This window comes from Cydia amplana, chromosome 16 (genome assembly GCF_948474715.1).
Source record: "Cydia amplana chromosome 16, ilCydAmpl1.1, whole genome shotgun sequence".
NCBI classification, from domain to species: domain Eukaryota; kingdom Metazoa; phylum Arthropoda; class Insecta; order Lepidoptera; family Tortricidae; genus Cydia; species Cydia amplana.
This window is the reverse complement of record NC_086084.1, coordinates 14,233,953-14,261,585: the sequence shown is the minus strand read 5'-3', so window position 1 is coordinate 14,261,585 and position 27,633 is coordinate 14,233,953. Positions and strand designations below refer to the sequence as shown.

Genomic DNA, 27,633 nt, shown 5'->3' with positions numbered 1-27,633 from the left:
CAACTATATCTAACATAAATCTATACTTTGGTTATAATATCTTTTCCCTTCGCATCTTCCGTCTCATCTTCCTGTCTGGGTGGCCTGCTCTTTCTGGGTGGGAACAGGATGGTCTTGGTGACTGTGGCCAGGGGGGATTCAACCGTCACCCAAAGCAGCGCGCCTGTGGCGAACGCGAGGAATATAGTGGCGGCTAGCAGCACCATCTGCGGGGAAAAATATTAATCTTCAGACAAAACCTTCACGTACGTTAATAAACAATGTGTTTTTACATTTTCGTGTACACGAAATTAGGTATCAGTTATCAACCAATTAGAAAACTAAGCTGCCTGTCACTGAAAACTGTCATATAAAATGACATGTCGGACGCCTCGGCCCGGTTTAGCTTGAGTCATCCTTTACCTATCAGGGAGCAAAGGCTCATTTTACGCACTAGTCAGTGAAGTACGTACTATGTTATAGTCGGATATGTAGGAAGGCAGTCTCTGCGAGCCAACTAGTCCGCGCTGGAACAGCGAGTGCAGTAAAAAGCCGGCGTAGGACGCGCGGCCCATCCACGTGAAGCCGCGCCACTCCAGGACGCCGCGGTACATGGCTGGAACAAACAACAAGTTACAAAACATGTTAATTCATCAGTCACTGGCCTTAGTGTAAGGCCTGAGTGGACGCTCGAAGCGGAGCGTTCGGCGGAGCGTGCAGCGTGGCGTCGGGCTCACAAGTAATTTGAGCAGCGTGCACTAAGGCTGCTCCTATACGCTTGCATTTGTTTAACATGCACGCTGCACGCCCAACTCGAGCGTCCACTCAGGCCTTACACTTAGTCTTTTGGAGACGATTTATGGTGTAAGACCGGAGAGACATCCCATTACACCGCCTGGGACGGAATTAATGCAGGGATGCCCAGTACCTGCATTACCCTCTCGACTTCACTGTCTTATCCCACAGGAAAGGCGAGACAATACGTGTGGAGACAGGTCGGCTGCAGGAATCTGCCGCTTATTTCAGGTTGGACCCTACTCGCGCCTTACGGAAACTGCAAACCAATGCTAAGAGGACCATCTCCCCTGTGACGAAATAGCTTCTTGCTTCGTTTGTGGAGTTAGTCGCCTCGTACCATAGAGAAAATAATACATAGAGTGCTCACTTCATACATCAGTTCAGACTATTAATTTCAGTGTCTACATCTAGCATCGAGTAGCGGAACTATCAGTACTGCTACTTGACAATAGATGTAGCACCGACCGGAAAGTCTTATCTCAACAGCATAAGACTTTCCGGTCGGTGCTACATCTATTGTCAAGTAGCAGTACTGATAGTTCCGCTACTCGATGCTAGATGCTAATAGTCTTCTTGGTACTAAAACTGATGTATGGAGTGAGCACTCGATGTATTTTTTTCTCTATGCCTCGTACGACACCCTTATACTATGTGAGGGTTGGCGCTATTCTAAAACCGGCCACCACACGGCCAACACATGACAAACATGTTAAATTAAAACACAACTAACACTGTGATTTAAACTTTCACGAGTTTTACTCATTATTTACTAGTTTCGTGCTTCTGGGCATTTTCCGCAAATCGACAACATTGTGCCTATTTTGCGTGAAACGAGGTAGCGCTACTCTAACCACCCTATCTCCTCCATGAAGCCTAGTAATGTTTACTAACTGCGCTTAGTGCATGTGCACGAAGTTCCTAGGTTATTATCTTTTCCGGATTTTCGTCAGATCCTATAGGTTAGGTTAGGTTTGTTTTATGGCAGTGATGAAAAGTGACGCGTTACATTTATGAGTAACGAAAATGCGGGCAAACAATACATTATGACTTAGAACTAATTGGGAAACAATAGAGACCCATTACGAGTATTTATACTTGTTATTCTACTTACTTTCAACCTTAAAGATGCAGGCAATGATAATAAAGATGATGATACACTGGAAGAGGGGCTTGTGAGTGGCGCCGTAGACCATCTTCACGAGGATTGAGGGTTCGAAGCCGTCTATGTAGAAGATACCACCGGTCAAGATGGTGCCCACGGCGAGGGGGAACGCCAGCCACATGAGCCAGGGGTATTTCTGAAAGTTGTAAAAGATTCAGAGAAAGGGCAAATGAATTCAAATTCAAAATTCAAAAATTCAAAATATATTTATTTCAGGAAATACAATAATCAATAAAAGCAGTACACTGATCCCCACACTAGGCACAGCCTGTATCGTGGGGATCTTGGAGAAATACCGAATGATAAATTTGCCACTATAAATATACAAAACAATTACATTTTAGGTAAATAAGAATTTTTTAACTATTATCCTAACTAAAGTCGCAGTAAGTTAAAAGGTGTAAGTATAATGTGTAAGTTTATGTGAATGTACTTAATTATGTGTGTATGTATGTATGTGAGTATGTATGTATGAATGTAGAAAGATGTACATATATACAATAACTAGATGGCTTACAGCGCTAACTTCTATTGACAAATCACAACTTTTTAAATAGTGGCAAATTGTGCAAATTGTGCCGGTGTTGTGTTCATCTGGAATAGGGAGCTGTGTGTGTATGTGTGTAGTCGTGTGTGTGTTTCCTGTGGACAGTTTTGTCCAACTAACCTGCAGCTTCTGAGAGACGCTCTTCTCGTTCTTCAGCAAGTGGTAGACGAGCAGTCCGCCCGCGATGCCCAGCGCGTACGTGGACATGTTCGTGTGCCCGCCCACGAAGATGATGCGGAAGGTGTCGTTGAAGCGGAAGAGGGTGCGGTATGTTCTGTAAGAAGACTGTTTTATAATGGACAGTTTGGTACAGGTGGACAGAAAAGTAAGTGCCGGAAGTTCCAGCCCTGCCCGGTCTTGTCCATGACGGAATTAGCCACATTGACCTTAAGAAGTATTTAAATTTAAAGGGTAAAGGATGACTCACGCTACACCGGGCCGTGGCGTCCGACATGTCATTTTCTATGACGGCTGGTCGGTGATCACGTGGTGCTTTCTATAGAAAGCGTAGCGCCGGAAGCTCCGGCCCGGCCCCGGCCCGGTCTAGCGTCAGTCATCATTAAGGCTAGCGAAACATAAAAAACCTTACTCAGGCGTAAGGTGCACCACAGCCCCCAAGTTTTGGAAGTACATGTGAGCTGCTGGTATGGCCAGCGACACGATCAGCAAGATGGTCAGCGCGATGATCTGCGCACGCGCCTTCCGGAACAGGATGCATACGAGCAGCCCCAGACCGAAGAGTTGCGTGTCTGCTGCCAGATACCTGCAATTATGTCGTCAATTTTATTACAGTTTGGGCAACATTTAACAATGGTACAGGAGAATAGGCTCGTTAGGTGGATGACGTTTGAAGTATCGCGGGGCACTTCTGGATGAAACTAGCACAGGACCGGGACAAGTGGCGTACAAGAAGAGAGGCCTATGTTCAGCAGTGGGCGACCGAAGGCTAAAATGATGATGATGATGATGATGACAGGAGAATAGGCATTAGGCAGAGATACTTAATCATTTTTATCATCGAAAAATATAAACACACTATAGCGACTCGCCCCGGCTTCGCACGGGTTACACAAGAATTACGCTATTGATAGGTGAAAACCGCATGAAATCCAATCATTAGTTTTTGTGTTTATCGCGAACATACAGACACACAAACAGACAGACGCGGCGGGGGACTATCTTTTATAAGGTACCGTGTATACTCGTAAATACATAAGATTTTCACGAAAATGAAGACATTCACCCAATGGTGAAATGCAGAATGGACTATATATATATGTAAGTACAATGACAAAATAAGTACTTCAACAACTTCTTAGCTTAGTGATATAGTGACTTTGCTTAAATACTTGTTTTTTTTTGTTTGTTCACATTGTGAGTTTTACTACCCACCCGCCGACGATTTTAGTTCATTGGGCCAAATCCGATATCACAAAAAAATCTTCTTTCTCTAAAAGAAAATATTGTTTTTTTTTACACCTGACGAATTTACCCCTGGCCCTGCCTTTTCCATTTACAATCTTCAAACAGGTAACTCACCAGCTCTGCGGGAAGCAATGCGAGTCGTCGGTGATGTAATTATTGATGTACAGCAGGTGCGCCCACCAGTACTGGTTGCAGGCGACGGCCTCGCTGGTCACCACGTGAGGCCACAGGGGCCCGTCACCCAGGTGCCGCATCAGGGTCATCACGGTGAAGATGACCAGCGCATACGTTGGAGTCAATCTGGAAGTAAAGTTAATAAGGTTTGCATAGGTAAGTAACAGGGCCGCATCTAGGGTAGGGCGAGTGGAGCGGCCGCTCTAGGCGCCAACTGACAGGGGGGCGCCAACATGGCAAATACTGTGAAAACAAACATCTAGAATAAACGGACGGGTAACTACGGAACCTAATACTGAGCATGGAGCGCCAAAACTTAATCTCGCGCTACCCTGATCGAATACTCGGGCCGGTGCTGGAGAGTAAGATCAGTCAGTATAGGACACAGGGGCCTTACCATGATGTCCTTATTGCGATCCTGTTTAGGACCTAAACTGAATCGCTAAAGGACGGAGCTATACAAGTCGCATAGCTCCGTCCCTTAGCGATTCAGTTTAGGTCTTAAACAGAATCGCAATAAGGACATCATGGTAAGATATGGAGAGGTATGCTAGAATAGATAGAGTGATTCAAGAGGAAGGTTTATGTATAATTTGTTAACCCGTGCGAAGCCGGGGCGGGTCGCTAGTAAATGGTATTTGATTTGTTTTACCTCAGCCAACGCATCAGCATGCCCTTAGGCCAGTCCCACAGACTGACGCGGTGCTTCTCGGCATGCACCTCGAAGTTGAACGCCAGGAGGAATCCGGACATCACGAAGAACGTGTACGTCACCAGGTTGCCGTTGAACAAGATGTATTTTGAAGGATCATCATATGACTGAAACAAGACATACTCGTAATACCGTAAGGCCTCTTGTCCACGGCACGGTTTGATCACGGCATGGTTTGATCACGCCACGGTTTGATCACGGTATACGGCGTGTTAGCGGCGCCGTGGTCAAACCGTGCAAAGCTTGTACACGACGCGGTAAAACAACTGACGGCGCAATATAGGTTAGTACTCAGTTGTGAAGGACTAAAACGTGAAACCTCCGGCGCCGTCAACAAGCTCGTATCAGACTTCCATATTCTCCTAAGGCCCAAGGTCCTACCCATAGTACTTATTAACTTTGTCATTCAGACCCAGCTCCTTCAACAATTGTGTAGTCATAGCGTACCACGGTCCTACCAGTAGGACTTAATAGAAAACCTATCATTTTGTCTTCCGCGCTTATCGAAATTGGCGTGTACGAACTTCTAAAGGACTGATTTGTTTTGTCTATGAGCCCTTTAACAAGTTCGTAAAAAAAAAACAAGTGCTGTACAAGGTGCTGTATAAGCAGAGATGCGATTTATTTGAAATACTTCTATTTAAAATGCAAATACAAAATGCAAAATACCTATTTTGTATTTTGCATTTAAATGCCTTTTAGTAAAAAGCATTTTGTATTTTATTTGAAATACTTTTCGAGATGTATTTTGCATTTTGCATTCATTTCAAAATGCAAAATACTTTGTGATTAAGTTTAGCCAACATTACCAGTCAAACAAAATGAAATGAACGAATGACGCTTGTATTGCCGAATTTGACCGATAGAGGCGCCTACTGCTAGCCATGCCAGTCAGAGTGCGCGCCTTATTCGCTCCGTGCCTCCGTGCAAAGCACCCGTAGGGGAAGCCGAAACGATCGCAGCGCTTGATGTGGCCAATAATGACAAGATTGGTATCAGTGTTTCTGTCAATTCCCATACTTCTCAGTTATTTTAGCGTTATAATCATACTTACGATAAAAATTGGTCACGATAGCTATTGTGTGGTAAACTGCAATAATACTGGACGAAACCGTAATAGTAAATTTTATATATTTTCAACGCCGAGCTAGATATTAGCTTTTTATACCATGTAGTACTATTCCAGGCTTAACAACGTAATGGCTAAACATTTTATCTAGTCTATGTCAACAGTTTTTCTTGTATGTTAATAAAATAGCTAATACAGTGTACCAACATTAAGTGATTGTAATATTAGTTATTTAAAGCCCGTCAAAAGCACACTTTTGGCACGTAGGGTTATCTGTCGTCTGTCACAAGTGCCTTAAGCGGGAGAACATAAATTTTTAACATAAAATGTGTTAATTAAAACCTGTGAAAAAGGTCAAAGTTTTTATAATTGCAAGCATCGTACGTATCCCCAGGAAAAGGATCACTAAGTGAGTCATCAAAACATAGTGAAACATGCGTTTATTCATTGAATTTGTAACGAAACAACAACGAAGGATATTGACCGAATAATATAAAATACACAGATAATTCTTACTGTTTTCACTAAAGCAAAAACCAAGTGTATTTAACATTAAATACGAATAGATTCCGCACATTGTTAAGTGCATTATAGTAAATATTTTTAAGGAATAATCTTTATTTTGTTGCGCTCGCTATTTGACAGCGCCGACCACGTTGCGAACGCTAGGCGGCGCTGCCATCGTGCACGGTCTCAATAGTCGTTTAGACTTGCGGCTCGCGGCTCGGCTCGTGGCTCGCCTCGACGCACTCGCGTTCGGCTTGTCATTCGGTTATAAACCTTATGCCGTGCCGTTAGTGTTTAAATTATATTAGCTCGACGAGCTTGCGAGCCACGAGACGAGCCGCGAGCCCACCGCTTACACTCGCGTTTCGTGGCGCGGCTCGCGGCTCGTCTCGTGGATCGCGCGAGAGTCTAAACCGGCTATTATGTCTGACTAGTGTCAATGTCAAACGAAAACGACGAACATGATCTATGGCTATGAAACGCAACGCCGCTGACGCCGACGATTCGATTTCACTGATTTATTGTTTGCTGGTGCTGGTGAAGTGGTTACTGATTTGATTTGATTACCTACTTTTATGATATTGAAGTGTTGTTGTTATCCCTACAATACTGGAACGGCTATGTACTGTACTACAACAAGATAATTTAGATAATGTAAACATTTACATGATTTACATTATTGATACGCGTACCTACTGATAAATATGACCAAAATGTCATGCATAAGGTGCCATGTTATTAGACGTTTTTGTTTGGCTCGGCATTGTGTCTCTATTTCTCATGATAAATAAGTACCTAAAATAAATAAAAATATCTGAGATTTGGTCAAAAGGTATTTTATTTTGAAAAAGTATTTTGAAAATACCTATTTTGTATTTAGCATTTGAAATACAAAACGCAAAACTATTTGGTATTTTGCATTTGAAATAGTAAATCTGAAAAGTATTTTGCATTTTGTATTTAAATGCTTTTTTAAAACCATTTTGTACATCTCTGTGTATAAGTACAATAACATTAAAAAAAGTCTTCTAAGTACTTGGGTCTGAATGAGTATAAAACAATAGTACTACTGATAGGACTAGGGGTCGTACTGAGGGCTGAATGAACGCGACACGCGATCGACAGCCCGCCTGCATCCGGCCGGGCGTCCCTACACTACTTACATCTAGGGGTCGTACTGACTACATACTCAATTTTTCTTTGGGCCTTAGGAGGATACAACACCGGGGAATTTTACGCCGTGCGTAGGCGCGGTGCGTAAAAATGTTTGTGTACAGTCGCCATCAGTTATATCGGAGCGGCCAAGCTGTTCAAAAAATCTGAACACGTACTCTAACGCCTTGACAATAGAGGCGTGTTCAGATATTTGTGAGTACCTGGGCCGCTCCGATATATCTCATGGCGACTGTACAACAGAGGCCAAAGTCATTTGTATTTTTGACAAGCAGTATAAGCGTGATCAGAATTATGAAAAGGAAAATAAATTAAGGTTATTGTTGGGATTAAGGATGACTCACGTTAGCCCGGGCCGTGTCCGGGCCGGAGCTTCCGGCGCTTACTTTTCTATGACACATGACAGGTGATCACGTGATGCTTTCCATAGAATACGAAGCTCCGGAAGCTCCGGCCCGGACACGGCCCGGTCTACACATAACATACCGTTTCGATATAGTAAGGATTCTTGAGGTAGGAGTATGCAAGTACCAGAGCCGTGTGGGAGAAAAACACGCAAATCATCGTCATCGCCCTGCCGACAAAATAAGTACATTCATAATAATCAAAATGGGAGACACCCCCGACTCGACCTCCCTCCGGGATATATTTTTTTAATACTAGGAGTACATCAAACCCAGGACTTTAATTATGCATCATCTAGGGCAGCGGTCGGCAACCCGCGGCCCGCGGCCCGCATGCGGCCCGTGAACCTGTCACTTGCGGCCCGCGAGCCTCCCTGGCTATTTTGTATGTAATATTGACAAACGACAATGTCTGATAAAATCATAAATATTAACAAGTGCGGCCCGCGTCAACTTTGTTAACTACTATGTGGCCCTTGGCTGCTAAAAGGTTGCCGACCGCTGATATAGTGGTTTGACCTCCACTGATGAACAGCTGCAAGACGCCTGGATCCAGTAACAAAGATACCTTGATGCGATGTCGGATCTCGATATTCCTCACTCGATCTTGAATCTTAATGCCGATACCACAGAATAAATAATAGTACTAGAGTCTCTGCGGAAAGAGAAGAGTCGTGGATTGTATGGGGCCCAATACATTCCACGACTCTTCTCTTTCCGAACAGACTCTACCGTACAGAAAGGAAACTTCCTACAAACCCGAGTTTGACAGCGGTTCAGGTTCGAATCATGCTGTCCCCTTCTAATATTATATCTATCCCTTTTGGCTAATTAGGGTTGTCACAATTCAAGTAATTATCTTATCTGTGCACGCAAAGGGACGTCAAGTTGTGCCAACCCTAATAATTGCTCGGAGCAATGCTGAGCCGAACGGAGCCGAGTTTGTCCGAAGCGAGGAGATTCGCACCCCTGCCGATACCTTGTATAGCACAGGCTCCTCAGTGCGTAACGCAGCGTACTAAGTACGTAAGCGAACAACACGCGAACGCGAAGCGAAGCAATCCTTTGATACTTATAGAAGTGTCATACGTGGGAGATGTCGTTGCGAACGCGAACGCCTTGGGCCCGCCGCGCCGCGTTGCGTTCGCGAGTTGTTCGCTTGTTACGTAAGATAATATTTAAGTGTACAGAGATGAGAGAAAGCTAACTTACCGCAGGCCGTTGAAAATCTTGAGCCTGTTGAGCCTAGGATCTGGGCCCTCTCCGCTGGGCGCTACCAGCTTACGCCAGTTTTTGCGCATGGAGAACGCCATTAAGTACGGGTTCCCTGGAAACCAACAAAACGAGGCTTAAATTATTTGCGGCATAGAGAAATATAGTAAGACAAGAGTGCTGCACCGACCGGAAAGTCTTATGTTGTAGCATAAGACTTTCCGGTCAATGCTACATCTATTGTCAAGTAGCAGTACTGATAGTTCCGCTACTCGATGCTAGATGTAGACACTGAAATTAATAGTCTTTTGGTACCAAAACTGATGTATGGAGTGAGCAATGTTTGCGGTAAAGAAGTCGTCTTTACATTTGCAAAGATCAGTCTGCTAGTTCCATGACCCCCGTTCTGAGTCATGGCTTGTCCAACAGGTCTCCATCGCCATACAGCGGGGTAACGCTGCTAGCGTGATGGACCTTTGGACCCCGCATCTCAGAACGGGTTTTAGTTTCTTAAGTTTTGTACGTATTTACGTATAATGTATTAATCATAATCATAATCATAAATTTATTTCATAGAATATGGTATGTACAATTTTGGTGTCGTTGGTTTTTGGTGTAGAACAGCATATTCTGCCATCACTGGCGTAGAAATATATAAATAAATAGGTGATGCAATACATTAACTACAAATACTTTGTATACCATTACCATAACATTAACAAGCAATAACAAAATGTACATTATTCAATAAGACGTGTCAACAATAAAATGCAAAATTACTACGCAAAATTCCAAATTAATGAATGTCAGACTTCATTACAATCAAAACATTCATGTACTTTATAAAAACATTTCTCCAGGAGCCAATCGGTTAATTTTCTTTTAAATTTTGACAAAGGCATTTCCTTAAACCGAGTCGGCAACTTATTATATATTACTATACACATGTAAAACACATTTCTCTTACAACAATCTAAGCGAAATAATGGGGAGAAAAGTTTGTATTTGTATCTGGTGGGCCGTTGTGAGATCTCTGTCTGCAATCTAAACAGTAGTGGATTATGTCTTACAAACAAACAAATCTCTTTTATATACATACATGCTAGTGGTAATATCTTTAGCGAGTAAAATAGTGGTTTGCAGGTTTCCCGGTAGGGTACCCCGCAAATTGCTCTAATGCATTTTTTCTGTGCCTTAAAAATATCATAAATGTCAACTGAATTGCCCCATATAATCAGTCCATAGCTGAGAATGGATTGAATGTATCCATAATAGGCAGTAATAGCTGCTTTTTGGGAAATAACTTGTCTCAATCGTCTTAGGGCAAATACAAAACGATCTATCTTATCGCATACATAACTAATGTGAGATTTCCAATTTAAATAAATATCCATTCTTATACCTAAAAATGTGATTGTATCGGCTTCCTCGATTGTATTATTTTCAAAGATAACATTTAGTGGAGTTGAATTAGTTTTGTCCGTTCTAAATTGTAAAATTTTAGTCTTACTTACGTTTATCTTAAGACAATTATTTGACAACCATTGATGTATATCCGTTAATGACATTTCAATTTTATTTCTTAAAGATACCATGTCTTCGGCCTCAATGATTATTGTCGTATCATCAGCAAACAATATGTACTTATCATTGGAAACATTGGGTAAATCGTTGATATACAATAGGAAAAGGAGCGGGCCAAGAATGCTTCCCTGTGGGACGCCGTTTTTATTTAGTCTGTAAGAAGATGTGTAGGTCTTTTTTATCGGATGATTTTGGTTTCGATCAACATTAGATATTTCCACACACTGCTTAATGTAATACGTAACAATTATGCAGCAAATAGAGACTAGACATACACGCATTTAAACTCATATACCATACCCACACAAACTCACAAGCACACGCACACAGACACACACACTCACTGACACAATCAAACAGATTAGGTAATTTGTATTGATTAACATTTCTTCAAATCAAATCAAAGCAAATTAAAATGTATTAGTAAAAGTAAATTAATTAATTAGCCAATTAATTAATATTGTCAGTATTAAGCTCATTGTATATTTTATCTTTTAAGTCAACAATAACGTTTATTGTTTATATTTGTTAATTAAGTTCTACACGTGATGAGGAGGAGCGGGGTTTTCTGTCACAGGTATTTTATACTTACTAGAAGACTCCAACATTTACAACTGTACCCTATATTGTTGACATATAAACATTTTTCATTTTCATTTAGACAAAGAAAAAAATAAAAATTAGGTATTTGTCTGCTAGTTGTGTAAGAAGCGAATGGAATGAAGAAACACCCTAGAAAGTAGAAACAATAGCTATGGAGATGGTTTGCATGCTTGCATTCGGAGGTCACGGGTTTGAACCCTGGCTAGATAGCCCGTGTAAGTTTCTCGGAACTTACTTATATACTTTCTTATCAATTACAAGTGAAGAATTTGGTGAAGAAAAATCTCATAAGGAAACCGGGCCTGAATCCCAATTTCAACAAAGCGGACGTTAGACTCTCTCGAGCTGAGACAAAAACCCTAGCAAGCAAAAATAATAAATAAAAAACCGGCCAAGTGCGAGTCGGACTCGCGCACGGAGAGTTCCGCACCATCAACAAAAAATAGAGCAAAACAAGCAAAAAAAACCGGCCAAGTGCGAGTCGGACTCGCGCACGGAGGGTTCTGCACCATCAACAAAAAATGAAAAAATAGAGCAAAACAAGCAAAAAAACGGTCACCCATCCAAGTACTGACCCCGCCCGACGTTGCTTAACTTCGGTCAAAAATCACGTTTGTTGTATGGGAGCCCCACTTAAATCTTTATTTTATTCTGTTTTTAGTATTTTTTGTTATAGCAGCAACAGAAATACATCATCTGTGAAAATTTCGACTGTCTAGCTATCACGGTTCGTGAGATACAGCCTGGTGACAGACGGACGGACGGACGGACGGACGGACGGACAGCGGAGTCATAGTAATAGGGTCCCGTTTTTACCCGTTGGGTACGGAACCCTAAAAACCGGCCAAGTGCGAGTCGGACTCGCGTTCCAAGGGCTCCGTACATTAAGTTCTACTCACGCTTGACTGCGCATTTCCGCATTCATTTGCGCATAGGTTTTCCTGTTATCTATAGGTAAAGAACGATTTTCTGTATTTTTTTTTTTCAAAATTATAGACACAGTAGTTTCGGAGATAAAGGGGGGGAATGGTCGGACAGACGCACGAGTGTTCCGTTTTTTCCATTTGCGGTACGGAACCCTAAAAAGTAAGTAATTGTAATGTCTACCTGGTTTCTCGCCCATCAGGATGTCGTATGATGTCCCAACCGCGTTCAAAATGATCAATATGAGATAGACAGCTCCGACCACATAGTCTCCAATGCTGAATGAACTTTTTTCACCATGTTTTTTGCAGTATGTTATTTCGGATAACCTAAAAAAATGAAACTAAGTAAATATTATCTCATTTTCAGGCTACACATTGCGATCATATGAGACGTTACACGTGTAAAGGTACCTTATGGTGGGTGGCGGCTATTATTAACGACTCTCCAATACTAATGCGTTGCTACGCGACGTTCGGTCGGCGCCAACTGCCATTAGATACCTTTACCCGTAGAACGTCACATAATTATGATTATATGACTACATAAATCAGGCGGAAGTGTTCCCATAAAGAGACGGGTGACATTATATGTAGAATCCGTCGCACGCGTCTGCACCAGTTTGCGTTGCTCATACTATTTTTCGTCAACCCGCGCACCCGCTCCGTCCAACCTCGTCAGCTAGCTGACGCCCAAAGTTGAGTTTTTTTTTGTATATTTTAAATTTACATCTTACTTACTAAACATTTATATTCTCCACATACATTTTACATTTATTATTTTTAGTAAAGTTTTAAGCTTAAACCGGCCAAGTGCGAGTCGCACTCTCACACGAAGGATTCCGTACCATAAAAATCACGTTTGTTGTATGGGAACCCCACTTAAATATCTATTTTTTCTGTTTTTAGTATTTGTTGTTATAGCAGCAACAGAAATACATCATGTGTGAAAATGTCAACTGTCTAGCTATGACGGTTCATGAGATACAGCCTGGTGACAGACACTCAGACAGACAGACGGACAGTGGAGTCTTAGTAATAGTGTTTCTTATTTAGGGTTTTACCCTTTGGGTACGGAACCCTAAAAATTAAGATTACCTGGCATGAAGCTTGTATCCTTTCCACAGCTGGTCGTCCACGCACGCCTCAAGGACGGCTTTTAGGTCCTCCCCGTTTTCTAAAGTCCTGTTCTGCATGAACTGCTTGCAAGTTTTCTGGACGCACACCGCTCGATGCACGACTGTATGGTTAAAGTGCTTCACTTCATAGGCTGTGTAATCCTAGAAATACGTGAAGTTCGTTAAGGCCTGCGCAAACTGGCAGATCCTCGGCTAGGATTTTCTAAACACACTGACGGGAAAATCCTCTGCGATACCGGGAGCGCCCTCGATGCCGCGGATTAAAAATCCTCCGTAGGGCTCATTTAGACGGCTCGCGAACTCGTATACGATTTTAGTTACATCGCGGACCATTGAGGTTACAGCAATTTGGCCTCAAATGACGCAATGTAATGAAACTCGCATGCGAGTTCGGTTCACGCACCGTCTAAATGAACCCTAATGCTCAGGGGGCCGATTTTTGAATTTCGACCACTTGATTTCGTGTATTTTGTTAATTAATATCTCCACTACTAGGCATTTAAATTCTACTAATAGAATTGAAATCGGGTGGTCAATACCAATAGATTCCAAATTTCGATCGCTCGTATTTCAAAAATTAGCATTTCGCCGTGTTCGATTTTCGAGTGACGAAATCAAGCGATCGAAATTCAAAAATCGGCCATCATCATCGGCAAAATGAATAACATTTATTTCAGGACAAGTCCCATTGTGACATATGTGTCATAAGTTGATTATCTGTGGCACTACGCAATTAGAACATGGCGTCAAGGAATACATATTGTTATCATCTTAAACAATCTTTTATTTAATATAAACAAAGTCCTGATCATTGTTAGAGCATATAGTACATGGTGTCAGGTGAAAAAAGTGAGAGAAAACCTAAGTGGATCGTAGAATAAAAATGGAGAATGACACGCCCATGACCCTGGGGTTGCACTTGCAGCCTCCTAAAGGGCATAAAATTGAAGACGCGGAAGCTTGGAAAAAGTACAAACAGTTATTCAGTTTGTACATACAGGCCACAGACTTAGAACAGGGTTCAGACGAAAAAAAAATTGCCATTTTCTTAACCTGCGCAGGAGAAGATATTTTAGATATATACAATGGTATGACCACTTCTACATTAGAATGGGCGGAGTTGCTTAAAAAGTTTGATGAGCATTTTAACAACAAAACTAATACCGTCGTGAACAGCTACAGATTTTATAATTTACGACAAGAGCCAGATGAACCGGTGGAACGATTTGTTTTGAGGTTAAAAAATGCTGCCAAAACATGCAATTTTAAAGAGGAAGATAGAATGGTAAGAGACATGCTGGTGATAGGTGTAGGAGAAGCAAGTATTAAAGAGAGATTGCTGCGAGAAAAAGAACTGAGTTTAGACACTGCAATGGAATTATGCAAGGCTGCTGAATACAGCAAGAAAAATGTAAAAGAGCTAGAAGAAAAAGTAAAGTCGGTAAATATGGTAAAAGAAAGTTCTCGTCATAGAAAAGATGTAAAGAAACCGATTCATTACAATTGCAATTATTGTGGTGGGAAACATGAGCCAAGAAAATGTCCTGCGTATGGGAGAAGATGTGCTGTGTGCAACATTTATAACCATTATGCCGAAATGTGTAGATATAAGAAGAAGGAAGAAAAACCGCAGCAACAACGAAGATACACAAAGAACAAAGTTGATGGCATCAGGGAATCTACCAATGACAGCGACTGCAGTTCAGAAGACTTTGTGGTAGACTCTGTAAGTAGCTCAGATAGGTTACAATGGTATGAGGTAATAAATGTTGAAGGAGTAGATATAAAATTCAAACTGGACTCTGGTGCTGACTGTAGTACTTTATCACTGGAACTGTTTGAAAGCTTAAAATTAGACAAATGTAAACTTGGGGAACCCACAGTGTTAGTTGTTTATAATGAGGAAAAAATGAAAACTGTGGGATGTGTTAATTTACCATGCACTGTTAGGGGAAAAAAGGGCAGTGTAAGATTTACTGTTGTGGATATGCCTGTTAAACCGATCTTAGGCTTGCCTGATTGTGTTAGTTTCAATTTGGTAAAAAGAGTAGATGCTGTAGTCTCAGGAGACAAGAATAAATTTGTAAAATTAAATAATGATGTGTTTACTGGATTAGGCAACATAGGTACATATTCAATAAAGCTGAAAGAGAATTCAGAGCCAGTAGTTAAGCCCATTAGAAGAGTTCCGCAGACTATAAAGGAAAGACTTAAAGATACTTTAAATAATTATGAAAGTAGAGGAATCATTGAAAAAGTAGAAGGACCTACGGCATGGTGCAACAATCTTGTCATAGTAGAAAAACCAGATAAGTCACTTAGGTTGTGCTTAGACCCCAAAGAGTTGAATAAAGCCATTCTTCGAGAAAATTATCAAATTCCATCACCTGAAGAAATATATAATTCACTTGCAGGTAAAAGTGTCTTCACAGTACTAGACATGAAGGATGGGTTTTTTCAAGTGAGTTTGGAGGACGAACAAAAACTCTGCACCTTCGGTACTCCCTTCGGAAGGTATTTTTTCAAGAGAATGCCGTTTGGCATTTCTTCGGCTCCAGAGGTAATGCAAAGAATAAATACAGCCATATTTAGTGATATACAAGGGGTAAATGTGTATTATGATGACATAATTGTTGCGGGGGACAGCTTAGCAGACCATGATAAAATTTTAAGCGAAGTAATAGATAGGGCAAGGAAGTTCAATGTGAAATTTAATCCAAACAAAGTCCAGTATAGAAGTGATTTTGTTAAATATGTAGGGTTGTTAGTGTCAAAATCAGGAATTAAACCTGATCCGGAACATGTAAAAGCTATTGTGGACTTGAATGAACCAAAAAATGTTAAAGAACTACAAAAGTTTTTAGGTATGTGCAATTATTTAAGTAAGTTTATACCACAATACTCCAAAACAACTGAAAAACTTAGGGATCTATTAAAAAAAGATGTATTGTGGGATTGGGGTACAGCTCAAAGTCAAGCTTTTGAAGAAATAAAAATGAAAATTAGTAAAGCACCTACCTTGGATATTTTAAAGAAAGACGGGTTGGTGACTCTACAAACTGACAGCTCAAAAAGTGGCATGGGAGCTTGTCTTCTTCAAAATGGTAAACCAATATCGTTTTATTCTAGGTGCTATACAGATTGTCAACAAAGATGGGCTCCCATTGAAAAAGAACTCTTTGCAGTTTGTCTTGCAATGGAAAAATATCACCAATTTGTCTACGGACGCAAAATAGTTGTTGAAACAGACCATAAGCCTTTAGTGGCGATTGTGAATAAAGACATCAATAAAATTTCAGCCAGACTGCAAAGAATGGTTCTTAAACTTTTAAAATATGAATTTGACATTAAGTACATACCAGGTTCTCAAATGTATGTTGCTGACTATTTGTCTAGGCATTATAATTCAACAAATGGTCAAGTAGAGCCAACACTTAAAGAGTTAGTGCATAGTGTGGAAACAGAAAAAGTATATGGACTAGACAAAGACTTACAAATATCAGAAAGTAAATTAAAAGAATTGCAAAATGAAACAAATAAAGATGGTAATTTGCAACAAATAAAGATGTGGTATAGTACAGAATGGCCAAAAAACGATAGAAATATTTATGGTGTGGAATTAAAAAAGTTGTACAAATTAAGACATGAGTTGATAGTTACAGATAATATTGTATACTTTGGAAATATGGTCCTAGTTCCTAAAGCATTAAGAAACGAAATGTTAGATATAATACACTCAGGGCATGCAGGTGTAGTAAAATGTAAAAAGAGAGCTAGGAAAGTACTGTACTGGCCAGGAATGTCAAGAGATATAGAGGATTATGTGTTAGCATGTAGAGCATGTGAAAAGTACAGGATGTCAAACTGCAAACAGCCAATTATATCACATGAGATTCCTGATCTTCCTTTTAGTAAAGTAGGTATGGACATTGGCCACTATGCGGGTGAAGATTTTTTAGTAGTTGTAGATTACTTTTCAAAATGGATTGAGGTTGCAAAATTGAAAAACAAATCGACCACTAATGTTATAGTTGAGTTAATTAAGATATTTAGTACACTAGGCATCCCTAGGCAAATAGTCAGTGACAATATGCCATTTGGTAGTTTTGAATTCACACAATTTGCAAAGCAACATGGCATAGAATTAGTTAAGTCCAGTCCACATTATGCGCAATCAAATGGGCTGGCAGAGAAAGCTGTGGGGATTGTTAAAAATCTGATGAAAAAGTGTAATGAAAGCGGTTCTAACTTTGATTTAGCAATGTTACATTATAGAACCACTCCAGTAGCAAAGTTGGATTACAGCCCGTCAGAGTTGTTAATGAGCAGATTATTAAGAACAAATTTGCCCTGTTCCAAAGAAGTGTTAAAACCTAAGTTATGTGTAAATGTGAAAGAACAAATGATAATTAATAATGAAAAATCTAGGAACAATTATAATAAAACTTCAAAAGCTAAGAAACCATTTCAAAGAGGGGAAGATGTAATTGTTCAAGATGTAAATAGAAGTAAGTGTTGGTATTCTGGTAAAATAATAGATAAAGCCAGTGGACCTAGATCATTCATTGTTAAAAATGACAAGGGTAATTTAGTTAGGCGCAATGAAAAACATATTAGACATAGTAGAAATAAGTTTATTGTGACAAATCAGTATATGCTGGACTCTTCAGATGTGAGCCAGGCAGTGCGTGAGAGGGGTAGTCAGGAGAGACAGGATGCAACGTTGCTGCCTGCACCGCAGCCTCGTGCACATGTACCTGTTCCACTGGTGCCAAATGTACCGGCACCTAACCCAGAGCCATTAGAATTGCCTGTAGTTACAAGAACGGGAAGGTTGGTAAGGAAACCTGCCTACTTGGGTGAATTTGATTTAAGTTAGCTTCTAGTGGCTCCGGAGCTTTTGTAATTAGTATAAGCAGTCAATTAACATAAGGGGGGGATGTGACATATGTGTCATAAGTTGATTATCTGTGGCACTACGCAATTAGAACATGGCGTCAAGGAATACATATTGTTATCATCTTAAACAATCTTTTATTTAATATAAACAAAGTCCTGATCATTGTTAGAGCATATAGTACACCCATATACCTAGGGGCAATTTTGGTTTAAATAGTGCGGGGGTAAATAAAAGTTGCTTCGAAAAGTTGTTGTAAGTCGGTGTCGATAAATTCTGACATGTCATACCAGTCATACTATCGTTATGTAATTCTAAAATATTAAATGTACTTATTTACAATAATATGAACAGAATTATAACTTGTAATAATTAATGTAAGTACCTAATTTTAAACTTTTATTAAAGTGACTCGAATCAATGTCAGATTTTGGATATTTACGCGAATTATACGTAATTTGCACAGTCGCTTAATCAATTATACATTCGAAACCGCTTTATTAACTTGTTTGTAGAGGTCATCGATACGTTGATACTAATACTTATTCTGAGTTGAGACTAAAATAATGAATGAAAATTAATTACAGCGCCATCTCTCCGACCACTTAAGTAATACACCTTGTGTTGTGACCGTTGTGAGGTTAGAAGGCACTTGTTTGACTATATTGTGTGCCCTTAAGAAGGCAAATGACGTGAGCCCTTCACGCCCAAAGACACAGATGGCGTTACACTAGTACACAGTGACGTGTGTCTTTACTTTGTGTGTGTAGATGGCGTAGCCTCACTTCTTCCATTCAATCTTTGCTTTTCCTCAGCAAATTCCTTTGTATAAAATGAGTAAAAACTTATTTATAAAACTTTACGAGCCTGAATTAGTTCAATTATGTTTTATCCCTTTCTTACAAATACATTAAGTCAAAATGACAGATAGCTAATTCAGGCTTGTAATGCGTTTATGAATAATTCGTGATTAGATTTTGATAGCAGACCCGTTTCACCATATACTGACAATAGTCACGGACAGTTCACCGTACATCACTAGCCCAAAGTGTCCATTGTAAAGATTGTGAAAGAGGCTAATGTCAAACTAGGCGGCACGATTTTTCCAGATCACACCTGTTTTAACCTTTTAACCGCCGTAGACTGATATATATAAGACACAAAATCGGGCTCATTTCGCCGCGGTCTGATAAATTCAAAAAAATCAAAATTCAAAATATATTTATTTCAGGAAATACAATAATCAATAAAAGCAGTACAGTGATCCCCACACTAGGCACAGCCTGTATCGTACGAATCTTAGAGAAATAGGTACCTAATAATAAATTTGCCACTAAATATCAAAGTAATTACATTTTAGGTAAATAAGAAAATTCTATCTATTATCCTAACTAAAGTCTCAGTAAGTTAAAATGGTGTAAGTAATGTGTAAGTTTATGTGAATGTACTTAATTATGTGTATATGTATGTGAGTATGTATGTATGAATTAATTATGTGCGTGCGAATACCTGAATGTTATTCATAAGACAAAACTTCGTGTAACTTCGTAACGGCGACACGAGCACGCTCGACGATTTAAATCTATGGCGGTTAAAACATTACAATCAGTAGCTTTTACTTAGGAATTTACCTGTATCATTTGCATGAGTTCGGAGTTGTCTTTCGAGTAGAGATCGGCGTCGATCAGGCAGTAAGTCCCCCCCGGCTCCACGATGCACGTGTCATAATCGTCCATGTGGTACAGCTCTGGCATTTTGCTGTACTCCGAGACTGAAAATTTTCAATTTATGTAAAAAATAGTATTTGTTTGAATTTAAACTTTAATAGTTGTCAATAGAGTTGAATATCATATCTACCGTATAGGTAAAGGGTTAAGCTAATATTTTTTATCAAGCTACGTTTGCGAGCGATACTAGAAATTTTTGAATTTTTATAACTATAAACTAACTACAACTACTACCTATACTAACTATATTTTTTCTTTTATGAGATGGCGAAACGACCTGGCCTCATTCTGTGGCGACTGGCGGGAACATGCACAAAGCCGTGACGAGTGGCGAAAGACAGGGGAGGCCTTTGCCCAGCAGTGGGACACAATATAGGCTATAAAATAGTTATTGACGATACAAGTGCGGAAAAGAGGACTCCCTTCGGTCATGTTTTAATGTATCGCCACTCGTTTCGAATTACCTATTCGCACGTGTATCGTACAACGTTTTACAGTACATATGGTCCTTTAAACTTTTGACATCGCACGAAAAGTGCTATTTTACGCACTAGTGCATAAATTGCATACCTATTTACGTGGCTAGCTCTTAGACCATAGGACCATATGTACTGTAAATAAGTTTTTTTGTCAAAAGTTTCATTTTCATCATGCGTCGAAAGCTCCGGCCCGAACACGGCCCCTCTATAACGTCAGTCATCCTTTATGCTGGCAGCATTCTCACGCTGTATGGCGACGGAAACTTGTTGGACCAGCCAAGACCCAGAGCGGGATCATTACCTTTCTCCCGCAAACTCCTGGCCAATTGACAATCCCTAAAAAGCTTTAGAGCCTCATTACCCCAAGGACCATTGAGTTATATATCAGGACTGGCCTTACGTGCACTAAAAACGGTACTAGTTCAGCGGTGTCACTCACGAATTCGAGCCAATCGTGCAGTCGAATGCAACTGGTTGGAACCAATCGCACGGCCGCGCGCGCGTGATGTGAACTCATCCACCAATCGCGTTGTAGCGGTGTCACACCGCTGTGCTGGCCACATTCATGCACGATTCTTATTGCCCGTAAGGCCAGTCCTGAGATATATACGTCAATGCCAAGGGCCCACTATGTGAAGTTTCAGATCAATTGAATAATGTAAAGTGGGTCTAATTTTAAACACACATTGCAAGTTAAACAAATAATATAAATAATAATAATAATTTGAGCCTATATACGTCCCACTGCTGGGCACAGGCCTTCTCTCATGCGCGAGAGGGCTTGGGCTATAGTCCCCACGCTAGCCCAATGCGGATTGGGGACTTCACATACACCTTTGAATTTCTTCGCAGATGTATGCAGGTTTCCTCACGATGTTTTCCTTCACCGAAAAGCTAGTGGTAAATATCAAATGATATTTCGTACATAAGTTCCGAAAAACTCATTGGTACGAGCCAGGATTTGAACCCGCGACCTCCGGATTGAAAGTCGGACGTCATATCCACTCGGCCACCACCGCTTCAACAAGTTAAACAAAAGCTAGTAGAAATGAAAATTTTCACGCTTCGGACAAGGTTCTTGGCCATAAGGATAATAGTTAGGGTCACAGCGCAGGTGAAGTTCGATACCGCAATTATCTGCGTTCAACTGTAGTTATTAACTCGAGCTATAACAAAACTTTATTATTCCTTAGTAATTAGTTAAATAGGTACATAAACACATTATACCTACGATTTGCACGTGGAATAGGGTCAAAAAATGTTTTGTGGGATTTTATCCTTTACCCGTATCACGAGTCACTTACAGAATCAACATCACATACCGGGTGCGAGCAAAAAATTAAACCGTAGGCTGTACTCCTCAAAGGCTCAAACATCAACATTTGTACAGTGACTTTCTTGCAGAGTTTCGGATGGCGACTGCGACGACGGAGTGGCGAAGGGCGAATCTTGGCTTGAGTGAGTCGGTGATGAATTCGGCGTATTCGGTGGCGAACATGAAGGTGGCGATGACTGTGCTCTTTCGGGGTCGTCATCCACATACTCGTTATCCCCAGGGATATCCCGTTCACAGCACCCGAGGGGAGCTAGGTGACGATTGGACACAGTCGTCTCTCGTCCATCCTCAGTCCGTACGTATGAATAAGTGGGGTTGGTTTCTATTACTTCCACTTCTTGCACCAACGGTTGGTACTTCGATTTTCGATTAAATCGTCGCATAAGTACCTTGTTCGAGCTAGTTAGCCATGTCGGAATTGATTCTCCGTTTGGTGATTTTCGCGGATGGCGGAACATCCTCTCGTGTGGCGTGCAGTTCGTTGTTGTGCGTAGCAGGGAACGTATCGAGTGCAACGCTTGTGGGAGGACATCCTCCCAATTTTCTATTGGTAGGTTTCTAGACTTCAGCGCTAGCTGAATAGATTTCCACAGGGTTCCATTCAGAAGAAAAAGTATGAAGGCTTTAGATGTCCTATTTTTCATACAGATTAAATAGGTATTATATACCTTCAATGTATACTGTCATCAGTGTAATTGACGTTGCTTGTCACGCTATAAAATTAACAAAATTCGCAATACATTGCGCCATAACAAACTCCAATTTTCTTTTCGTCGCTGTACAAATGTTGGTTAGTTTGAGGAGTACACCCTACAGTTTAATTTTTTGCTCGTGTTACATGTTACACCCGGTATACGCTAACGTCTACGTAATTGACGACCGGTCTGGCTTAGTGGGTATGACCGTGCCTGTGAACCCGGTGGTCCTGGGTTCGAATCCCGGTAAGGGCATTTATTTGTGCGATAAACACAAATATTTGTTCCTGAGTCATGGATGTTTACTATGTATATAAGTATGTATTTATGTATATAGGTATGTACATCATCGCCTAGTACCCATAGTATAAGCTTTGCTTAGTTTGGGGCTAGGTTGATCTGTGTAAGATATCCCCCAAATATTTTTTTATTTATTGAGTTGGTGGTGGTAGGTGGTTGAGATAATATTGACTATTTCATAGTGCAATAAGTATTACGCCCTACCTTTATATAACCTAGCGATTACTTAAAATAGGTATGCTATGTGTGAATTTCATACTTGTTTTCAAAACAATAGCTACAAAAACACAATGTTGGGGGCGACCACTAGTATATAGAACGAGCATCGATAATTGAGTTTATCGATATAGGAAGTCCCTACCTGTCAAGAAAATTTGCCCCACGGATTCCTAATGTCTGGTTCTAAATTTAAAAACAAAAACGGTGGTCGTGGGTTCAAGTCCCATCCAAGACAGTAAATTTTTCCTCTTTTAATTTGTTTCTAAGCCTAATAGCATCGGTCGCAGAAGTTTCTGCTTGATGCAAAATCAATTTATTTTTAAACTACGTATTAGGGCCAGGGCCGGATTAACCCTAAGGCAGAGTAGGCAACTGCCTATGGGCCCCGCCTCGGCTAGGGGGCCCGGGCGGCCCCGCGCGCGCCATAAAAAATGTGTTTGCCAAGTTTGGCACATGGCCAAAATTCATAAATAATTTTTTATGTTACCTACTTATACCTAATGTCCAATATCAGTTTCTCAGACACACAATCATCAAATGATTATGTAAATTATGTTATTTTATAGCTTTTAAAGTCTGTAAATCGAGCTCGAATTTCAGGCTCCCGAGGGCCTAAAACCTTCTTAATGAAACTTCGGCCCTCCGAGTAACTCTTGTATGACACATATATTATTGTTGAGTAACATTTGACGATTGGTTCGTATCAGAGCGCTGCTTTGATTCATTGATTTCAGAAGCTTAGCCTTTTGCCTCGCATGAAAGCTTACCTCGCTGGTTAAGTACGCTTCGGGCTTGTTAAGTATGTGGAGATTGCTGAGCTCGACCTTCAGCCTCACTTTTTACCTAAATTTTTGGTTCGCCTACCAAATCTCTTCTTCAGCTTAGCCTTTGGCCTCGCTGCGCCAAGCTCGGCCTGCGGTCTCGCTTATTAATACAATGGACATTGGTTGTCGTCTGTGATCTAGCTGAGCTTATCCTGAAGCACGGCTTTGACCTCGCATGAAAGCTCACCTCACTGGGTAACTTCGGATTTTTAGGCCTTTTTAACACGCTTTCACAATTTTTTCTCAAAAAATTTCGCGCTCGCTGCGCTCGCGATTTTTATTGCTTTTCCGATTTACCCTGTACTTACATGCTAGTTTCACTGGTTAATGAATAATAATTTAAACACATGTAAAATCTTTATTATTAGGTTAATTTTAATCAGGTGGCTCATATGGTCGGACAATCGCTGTTCAGCCTCGCAAAATATTTAACTACATTATGAGAAAAAAGAGCTCCCCCACACTGGACGCAAGGAGGAATCGGCAAAAACTAATATAAAAAACCTTTATGTCCACGCAAGAGCGAAAAAAACATTCGACATGTTCGGATCGGCTCAACCGACACCTGAAGGTTGAAATTAAAACCGCAAACTTACTTGCCTGTACTGAACAACTGAACTTATGTATGCATAATTAACTGTACGGGAGCCCCGAGCATTGCACTGCCTAGGGGCCCCGACATGCTTAATCCGGCTCTGATTAGGGCCACTTGCACCATTCACTAACCCGGGGTTAGCCGGTTAAACCTAGTTACTATGGTTACCAATACAATTTGACTCTGGGTTAAGGTTTAACCGCTTAACCCCGGGTTAGTAGTATGATGCAAGTAGCCTACAGGGTTAAGGTCAAGTCAATATGAAATTTAAAGTTCCAAAACGTGTAGAATTATGAAATCTCTGACGCAGAACCTTGAACATGGAGAGCGGATATTTGAATATCAAAACAGAATCCTGTTCGGTTCTGAGTAACAGTTAAAACGGGTTCTCGGATATTGCAAAATTATTCACGGTCGATATTTTGCAAAACCTATAAATTATGTCTATTACGCCGAAAAGCCATTTTCTTACATAGATTTGATATAATACCTAAATCTACTTAATTAAAATTATTTTAATATACACTGGGTGTGGTGCTGGGTATTGTGTAGCAAATAATTAAAACATATATTATACTCCTCAAACTATAAAACTTTTGTTAAACAACTTTTAAAAATTACGAATCATTTAGACTTCCTCTATTTCATACAAAATAAATATTGCCTTCAGTACGCAGACAATCAGTGTTTGACGTTGCCTGTCACGCTTTAAACACAACAAAATTTGCAATACATTGTGTCTTAGAAGATACTTTAAAGTGTTATAAGGTGGCTTCTTGTCGACCGCCATCTTGGTCACATCGGGTCGTGATTAATTTCTTTGTTTTTGCCCATTAATGTTGTTTAAAGTGTAATACTGATAGCTTATTATACAGTAAACTAATATGGAAGTGTGCGGATAATGAAGAATTAATCTTGATACGAGTTTAATCGCCATTCTGGCGTCAACGCCAGGTAGCCCCACGTGGCCCTTGTAAAGTCCAGCTATCGCCTTACAAGAGCTCATAATACAACCGAACAACGTCGTGCTCTACGAGCATTTGGTATTTCTACCTCTAACCGTGGCTGGCTAGAGCCCTAGAGGCCATAATTTTATAGTTTTATATACCGTACACTGGCTGAAGTTTATTTATTACAAATAATATTAATTCGATCCCACGAGGGATCCACTTCGACGTTGGCGAAATCATCGACAGTATCGATGGAGCCATATTACCCAAAGATTGATTGAAGTGTTATAAAAATCAAAACATAAGTTATTTTTAAAAGTTGCTGAACAAATGTTGGTCAGTATGAGGAGTATAGCCTACTGTTTAATTTATTGCTCCTGTTACAGGAAACACCCTGTATTCAGAATCGTGTTGTTTTAAGTATAATTTGTGCACTCGTAGTTGCATTATTTGACACATGTCACTCACAACAGCAATACAACGTAAAATTTCTTGCACATCGAAATTACAAAGGAAGAAAATTGCACTGCGAACGTTTACGTTCTACGTCTTTTTAGTGTACCGCACAAACTTTGTTCGCGGTACACTTATGGGATCACATCGGTCTTGCAAATCAGTTAAATGTGTTTTACTCAGAAACCGTTTGACGTAGATAGCTAAAATTTGGAACAGTTATAGCAATTACCATCACTGACATTATTAATAAGTCGAAACCGCTTACTTTTTATTTTAGGGGAAAATTTGGGGGTTGAAAGGGGTCAGGTGAAAATATTTTTTATTTGTAAGAATCGTGTCGGGTACCATTAGAAAGCTTGCAAAAAATTGAGCCGGTGGACTGATTTTGACTTCATTTTAGAGTGCAATGGTTTTGCTAAAAAATGCATTTAAAGTTGCAAGTTTTCATACAAAAAAACTTCACCTCTGTCCTGGCCATTTACGCGAAAACTATAGCTAACAGGTAGCTGACCAGTCAATACCCAACTAAACCAACCATGAGGACGGCGGGAAAATTATCACCTTAACTTTATCTTTATTACTTTTTCAACTGCAGCCTGATCTTTGGTTGCTTAGGGTTAAGGTTACTAGCTAAGACTGGTCATTTCAAAGAAGTAGTTTTAGCGAGAAAGATCCTTACTTCTAACTTTGGCATTTACAATTTATGACTTATGTGCTTGACACAAAGTTTTATTCTCCTTGCCTATTTTTGTGGGATATTTTTTTTTCTGAATAGTCTAATATAAGTATGAGTGAGAAAAAGATCTACAAAATACAACCTTGTTAAAATGCTAATAAGTTTAATTTTCGAACGGGCTTTCCAACCAAAAGACTACCTCAATGTGCTCAGTAAGAATCCTAATTATTATTGGAGTTTATTTGTAAAATTTAAAAAAAAATGAAAATGGTGACGGAATAGAAATAAAAACCTTAGGACACTTTTTTTCTCCTATTAGGATAGAAAGAGCTCGTGATTCTGAGTAGAAATAACATAAAAAATCCCAAATTTGAAAAAAAAGTCTAGGGGAAAACTTAAAAAAAAAACGCCCGTAAATGGAATAACTTTTAAAACAAATTGAATGATAACTAAATAAACTCACAATTTAAACGATAAATAACGCCCGAAGACTGATGAACAAGGAACATCAGTAGTAAAAACTTCATTTTTTATTTTTCACTAACACAAAAAATAAAACAACATTCACTCTCGCCGCCGCACTTGAAATTAACGAAAATGTTGTGAGGCGGCGCGCACCGTGAATGTCGTAACTGACTAGGGGCCGGATTCGGATTTTGTAATAGACATCTATTAGATATCTTTTAGACATCGCCAAGATACGATAACGATATGTTTAAGATCTAACCTGTCAAATTTGACATTTCCGCGATTCTGGAGATACTCTTGAACGATTTCCACAATATATTACTTAGAGATCTAATTCACATCTAATAGATATCTAACACGATGTATCGTAAAAGTGACATTGGTTGCCCGAATTGCGCTGCAAAAGAGAACTAGTTGAAATCTAAACTATAACGTATCTAGAATGGATCTAGTACGTGTCGTCTCTTGTGAATATCTTGAAGTTCGAATACGGCAGTAAGGCAGGTTTCGTTGTAGCATAGATAAATATAGTAGAATAGAGTACTCACTCCATTGATCAGTTTTGATACCATAACGACCATTATTTTCGCAGTCGACATC

At 40.1% G+C, this 27,633-nt stretch overlaps 2 protein-coding genes across 2 annotated transcripts; one reads left to right on the top strand and one right to left on the bottom strand.

Moving 5' to 3' along the window:
- LOC134655062 (nose resistant to fluoxetine protein 6-like) lies at positions 1 to 27,171 on the bottom strand. The gene is made up of 13 exons (XM_063510523.1): positions 27,029 to 27,171; positions 19,940 to 20,079; positions 13,371 to 13,552; positions 12,457 to 12,602; positions 9,163 to 9,277; positions 8,033 to 8,120; positions 4,738 to 4,904; positions 4,026 to 4,211; positions 3,076 to 3,249; positions 2,607 to 2,760; positions 1,889 to 2,075; positions 453 to 595; positions 1 to 206 (listed from the first exon to the last, which is right to left on the bottom strand). Exons 1-13 carry the CDS (start codon positions 27,090 to 27,092, stop codon positions 21 to 23), a joined length of 1,932 nt encoding a protein of 643 aa, XP_063366593.1. The 5' UTR covers positions 27,093 to 27,171; the 3' UTR covers positions 1 to 20.
- On the top strand, positions 14,458 to 16,103 carry LOC134655097 (uncharacterized). Its single transcript, XM_063510559.1, has 2 exons — positions 14,458 to 15,137; positions 15,826 to 16,103. The coding sequence occupies exons 1-2, from the start codon at positions 14,502 to 14,504 to the stop codon at positions 15,847 to 15,849; spliced, it is 660 nt and encodes a 219-aa protein (XP_063366629.1). The 5' UTR covers positions 14,458 to 14,501; the 3' UTR covers positions 15,850 to 16,103.
- Positions 27,172 to 27,633: the final 462 nt, after the last annotated feature.

Excerpts from the sequence above, each read along its gene's own strand:
- LOC134655097 (XM_063510559.1), top strand. The coding sequence starts at position 14,502 with ATGACCACTTCTACATTAGAATGGGCGGAGTTGCTTAAAAAGTTTGAT. Across the intron at positions 15,138-15,825 it reads AAGACTTTGTGGTAGACTCT|GTAAAAGTGTCTTCACAGTA; the intron begins GTAAGTAGCTCA and ends ATTCACTTGCAG.
- LOC134655062 (XM_063510523.1), bottom strand. The coding sequence starts at position 27,092 with ATGAAGTTTTTACTACTGATGTTCCTTGTTCATCAGTCTTCGGGCGTT. Across the intron at positions 20,080-27,028 it reads CGTTATTTATCGTTTAAATT|TCTCGGAGTACAGCAAAATG; the intron begins GTGAGTTTATTT and ends GAAAATTTTCAG. Across the intron at positions 9,278-12,456 it reads CCTGATGGGCGAGAAACCAG|GGAACCCGTACTTAATGGCG; the intron begins GTAGACATTACA and ends GTTGGTTTCCAG.